Below are 5,449 nucleotides of genomic sequence, written 5' to 3' on the forward strand. Positions count from 1 at the left end.
AGTGACCAGCGCCGTGCCTCCCTCTGCTCCGCGAGGGACCCCGAGCGGCATGTCAGGGTGAAGCAGCGGGGCTCAGTGCTGAACATGCTCAGGAGGCTGGACAAGATCAGGTTCAGAGGTCACAAGCGAGACGACTTCCTCGACCTGGCGGAGTCTCCCAACGCCTCGGACAACGAATGTGGCGACGACGTGCCCCTGAGAGTGCCTCGGGCCCGGGACGGCGAGGAGCTGAGGGACCCTGTGAGTACCCGCCCGGGGCCCGTGGCCCCTCCGCCCGCCGCAGACCCGGGCGCCAGGCTGAGTGTGGACGTGGCAGAGCGTGACCTGCCGGCTCCCCTCCTGGTCCTCGCCCGCCCGTCACTGGCCCCGCCCCTCGCCCCGCGTGTCGCTGGCAGGCAGGGGTCCCTGTCCCGGGCCGGGTAGCAGCCTTTCCTCTGCCAAGCGCTGGCGCAGCAGCTGGTCCTCCCTCCCAGTGGGGGGTGGGGGCAGACTCCTCAGCAGAGGTGGTGCTGAGGCCCAGGCTGGCCCCCTGGGAGCAGTAACGCGGAGGGGCACGGACAGGGCACTCTGGAAGCTTCCGCCCCCGGCCTGCTGCCGGGTGCCCTCGTCAGCCCTCTCAGAGACATGGTCCCCGTGGGCCAGTCGGTGGGGCTCTTCGTCGGGGCAGCGACCATCCCAGGGCACCCCCACACGGCGCGGCGGCTCTGTGGGCACCAGCCCTGTGGGCCCCGCATCTGGAGCTTGCATTTGATCAGCGGGGTGGGGGGATCTCTGTGGCCCCCTCTCTGGCTGGGTATGATCACTGGGCGCATCCTTGTGACAACCGCCCGGCCCTCCCCACGGCCGGGGCCCATGGGTTTCCTTCGCAAGGACCTGAGCCAGGTGTTCTGTGCAGACGCGGCCTGTGCGCCTGCCTCCCGCTCCGTGTATTATTGATGCTCCGTCAGGGAGCAGGCCTGCGCGCCCGGCGGGATGAATAATTCACTGGCACTGCCTCCTGAGAGCCGCCGCTCCCGGCAGGCGCTCCCGGCCCCGGCAGAGGCAGGGCGGGCCAGGCCAGGCGGCTCGCCGGGCCCCTGGTGCACCACGTCACCGAGCAGCACGGCTTGTCTGCAAGGACAGCGGTGTGTTCTGTTTGGCCGGCATCAGCCTGGAGCTGGGGCTGTGGTTCCGGATGTTGTTGGGGCCGAGGGTGGTCCTCTCAGAAGCAAGAATCCCCACATGTGGCTCCAGGCTGTGTGAGAGAGAGAGAGAGAGGGGCCGGATCCCGCAGCGTCCACAGTCTGACTGTTCTCCGCGCTCTGTCCATCTGTCCAGCCAGGCCAGTGGCAGCTGCCTGTGTCCAGGAACTGTCTTGATGGAGACCCTGACTCCACCCGGAGCCCGGCCCTCCCATGTGCATGTGCGTGTGCGTGCACGTATGTGTGTGTACGCATGCACATGCATGTCTGAGTGCACGTGGCAGTTAACAGCACAAAGGGTCAGCAGGCTGGGGCAGTTCCATCACGGCCACGAGGCTGGGCTGGCGACAGTGCTCCCGTCGGGCACCATAGAGGCCACGGCGCTGTCCTAAGAGTGCGGTGCCCCGCGAGGCTTCGGGACGGAGCGGGGATGGGGGTGGCGCCCAGGGCTGTGTGAGCCAGGCCCCATCCACTTCCTCCATGTATTTCTCGGAGGCCCTTTCTGCAGGTGGGGGTGGTTGGTCGCAGGATCCCACGGTGGGGGAGTGGGCTGCCCTCGCTGCAGGAGCCTCTCCCTCCAGGACACTCGGCGCCTCCGGGCATCTGCCACTCCCGAGAGCTTCATGCCCACCAGGTGGCTGGTGTGTGTCATCCCGTGGCCGTTACCAGGCCGCCCTCCTGGGTGTGTGCCCCACGCCCTTCCTCCGTCGCTCAGCTGTGCTCTGGCCCTGCTGGCTCCGGCCCGGCGGGGGCGGGAGATGGGGGGCGGGAGGTGGGGGGCGGGAGCTCCGAGTGGTTGTTTGTGAGGCCTCATTATGAGGGAGGTTGGTGACCTGTGTGTGTTTAGGTTCCTTCTCTTCATTGCATCCCTTTATTGTGGTGAAACATCCATGACATAAAACCTGCCACTTGAGCCATTTTTAAGTGTGTGGTTCAGTGGTATTTAGTATAATCACGTGGTTATGTGGCCACCTCTTGGCCACCAAGGGAGGGTGAGCAGGGGGGACAGACTGGTTTGCTGGTGGGCATACGCGTCTCCCTGGGGTGGGGCAGGGGAGCCACTGTGCCTTCCACCACCCCGGCCGGTGCAGGGCGCGGCCCAGACGACCTGATGCGGTTTTAAGGCTGAATCCGTGCCTCGTCTGCGGGGTCCGGCAGGGGCTCTGGGACGCTGGGTGGACGCAGGAGGCTTCGAGGCGGCTCCCCGAGCGCTCTCTCTCGGTGCTTCCCTCCAGGCCGGTCCAGGGACCCTCATCATGGCCGCAGGAGTCCAGGACTTTAACCGGACGGAGTCTGATCGCCTGAATGAGATCAAAGGTCACCTGGAAATCGCCTTGCTGGAGAAGCACTTCCTGCGTGAGTACCTGGGGGGGGGGGGACGACACAGGATGCCAGCCTCTGTCCAGCTGGTCAGGACAGCTCCCCTGGACGCCTGTGGACAGGTGTGGCCCCGTGTGGACGCCCACACGCCTCTCACCTCCCGAGTCTGCGTGTCCCTCTGCTGCCCGCCAAGCCCAGCTCTGGCGGTGACGGCTGCTCCCTGGGGCAGAGGAGAGAGCCTCAGGCGGGAATGCAGCGTCCCGGGAATCGGATCATCCAGTGAACCGGCGCCTGTGTCTCCAGCCCTTGACGCGGGCCTGTTGTGCCGTGTGTTCTGTTCAGTTTCCGCCGGGAATCGTGAGGCACAGCAGGGGTGTGTGTGTGTGTGTGTGTGTGTGTTGGCCGCGTTGGAGTCGGGGCTGGGCTGCTGGCGCTGCTCACCCACTGGCTCCTGCCCTGGGCCTTGGGTGGGTTTCGAAGGGCCTGCGGGTCCCACAGACACGGTCTCATTCCACGTGCTGCCTTTGATCGCTTGCTGCCCCTCTGTGTCACTCTTTTACTTATTTATTTTTATTGATTTCAGAGAGGAAGGGCAAGGGAGAGAGAGATAGAAACATCAATGATAAGAGAGAATCAGTCATTGGCTGCCTCCTGCACGCCCCCTACTGGGGATCAAGCCTGCAATCCGGGCATGTGCCCTGACTGGGAATCGAACTGTGACCTCCTGGTTCATAGGTTGATGCTCGACCACTGGGCCACGCGGGCCGGCCCCCAGCTTTATAGGTGAGGAGACCCAGGCACGGAGGGCTAAGGAAATAGTGACCCTTAGGTGATGCCCTCAACCAGGCAGACGAGCCCTGAAGCCACGCACGTGGCCCCTGCACAACACGGCGACTCGGGGTGTGAGCGACCCTGTCAGGGACATGCCGGGGGACAGGCAGCGCCGCCCCTGAGCACCCTGAACTAGTCACGTCCGAGCCACGCAGGGCTGCCCAGGCCCAGGGGAAGGGCCACAGGCGGGCCACCTCCTGCGGGGGTCATGCCCGGCTGGGTCTCCCTCCCTGCCTGTCCACGGGCACCCTCTGTCCCCACTGGGATTGTCTCCCTCCGTCCTGTGTGTCCCTGGTTGTTCGAGCACTGAGCGTGGTCTGAGCCGTAGCCGTGGGCATCCTGCTCCCAGCCACACGGGCCCGGGCCTGCAGGTGAAGGCGGGAAGCCTCGGGTGCGCGGCCTCCTTCTCCCGGAAGCGGGTGCCGTGTGTCACTGCATTTCTACACATTGTCCCCCCGCAGGCCTGCAGGCCTGTCTTCCCCCCAAACCCCTTTCCTGGTCAGCACGCCCCTCTGCAGGCATGTGCGCACACATGTGTGTGTATGGTTAACTCAGTGTGTGCACACGTGTGTGCAGTCAGCTCTCTGTGCACATGTGTGTATGCGTCATTAAATCTACATGTGTGCAGTTAACTCCACATATGTGCGTGCGTGTTAACTCCACGTGTGTGCAGTTAACGCTGCATGTGTGCTGTTAACTCTGCGTGTGTATGTGTGTTAACTCCGCATATGTACACATGTGTGCACAGTTAACTCCATGTGCGTGCATGAGCGTGCGCACTCTGCATGTGTGCACGTATGTGTGCTGTTAACCCCGCATGTGTGCATGTGTGTGCTGTTAACTCTGCATGTGTGCACGTGTGTGTGCTGTTAACTCTGCCTGTGTGCACGTGTGTGTGCTGTTAACTCTGCCTGTGTGTGCACGTGTGTGTGCTGTTAACTCTGCGTGTGTGCACGTGTGTGTGCTGTTAACTCTGCGTGTGTGCACGTGTGTGTGCTGTTAACTCTGCGTGTGTGCACGTGTGTGTGCTGTTAACTCTGTGTGCACGTGTGTGTGCTGTTAACTCTGCGTGTGTGCACGTGTGTGCGTTATTAACTCTGCCTGTGTGCACGTGTGTGCGCTGTTAACTCTGTGTGCACGTGTGTGTGCTGTTAACTCTGCGTATGTGCACGTGTGTGTGCTGTTAACTCTGCGTATGTTCACGTGTGTGTGCTGTTAACTCTGCGTGTGTGCACGTGTGTGTGCTGTTAACTCTGCGTGTGTGCACGTGTGTGTGCTGTTAACTCTGCGTGTGTGCACGTGTGTGTGCTGTTAACTCTGCGTATGTTCACGTGTGTGTGCTGTTAACTCTGCGTGTGTGCACGTGTGTGTGCTGTTAACTCTGCCTGTGTGCACGTGTGTGTGCTGTTAACTCTGCGTGTGTGCACGTGTGCAGGTGTCTCCCACACAGCCTCCGTCTCCCACGCGCCTGAGGTTGTTGGCAAGCTGCTGGGGGGCGGGCGCAGCAGGTCTGCCTGGGGCTGCAGTCGGTGCTGGGCCTGCCTGGCCAGTCTGTCCTCTGCCTGTGACCTTGCTTGTGCTGGGCCCGCAGGGGGACCCGTGTGCACGGAGCACAGGCCGCTCGGCCAGCGCTGATGGGAGCCCGTGTGCGGCGGAGCCGGCAGAGTCGCCCGAGCTTGGCGGGGATGCTGCCGCATCAGCAGGGGAGCCTCGTGAACTTTGGCTGTTGCGGGTCCAGTGGCCAAATATTGGCCATGACACAAGTCTCCGTGAGCCAGCAGAGCCAAATGCCATCAGCAAATGGGCAGGGTCTGTGAGAGCCTCTAACTGGGGGGGTTACCAGGCAGGGCAGTGGGGAGCGAGTGTCCACCAGGTGGCAGGACCGCCGGGACCCACAGGACACCGTGTGGGGCCGCCTGGATCCGTGAGGAAAGGAGAAGAGGCTCCTGGCCACGAGCTGCGTCGCTGGTGCCCTTGGACCAGCCCTGTGGTCCCCCCTCCGTGTTCGGTCGGAGAGTCCGTCCCTGCGGCCCCGGGAGCTCTCGTCGTAACCGTGGAGAGCTTGCGTGTACAGCCTTGGGCGGGGGGGGGGGGGCATTGACGGGCTTTCTTGTTTT

The 5,449-nt window shown here is 63.4% G+C and overlaps 1 protein-coding gene across 1 annotated transcript in view; it reads left to right on the forward strand.

Moving 5' to 3' along the window:
* GRAMD4 (GRAM domain containing 4) overlaps positions 1-2,541 on the forward strand; it is a gene marked incomplete at its 3' end in the record, with an annotated part of 17,601 nt that extends 15,060 nt beyond the window's left edge. The window contains exons 2-3 of the mRNA XM_023748575.1: positions 36-240; positions 2,417-2,541. Coding sequence (XP_023604343.1) covers positions 36-240; positions 2,417-2,541 — 330 coding nt within the window. The remainder of the gene's footprint in view (positions 1-35; positions 241-2,416) is intronic.
* Positions 2,542-5,449: the final 2,908 nt, after the last annotated feature.

The sequence above is a fragment of the Myotis lucifugus genome, unplaced genomic scaffold, assembly GCF_000147115.1.
Source record: "Myotis lucifugus unplaced genomic scaffold, Myoluc2.0 scaffold_1557, whole genome shotgun sequence".
Lineage (NCBI taxonomy): Eukaryota > Metazoa > Chordata > Mammalia > Chiroptera > Vespertilionidae > Myotis > Myotis lucifugus.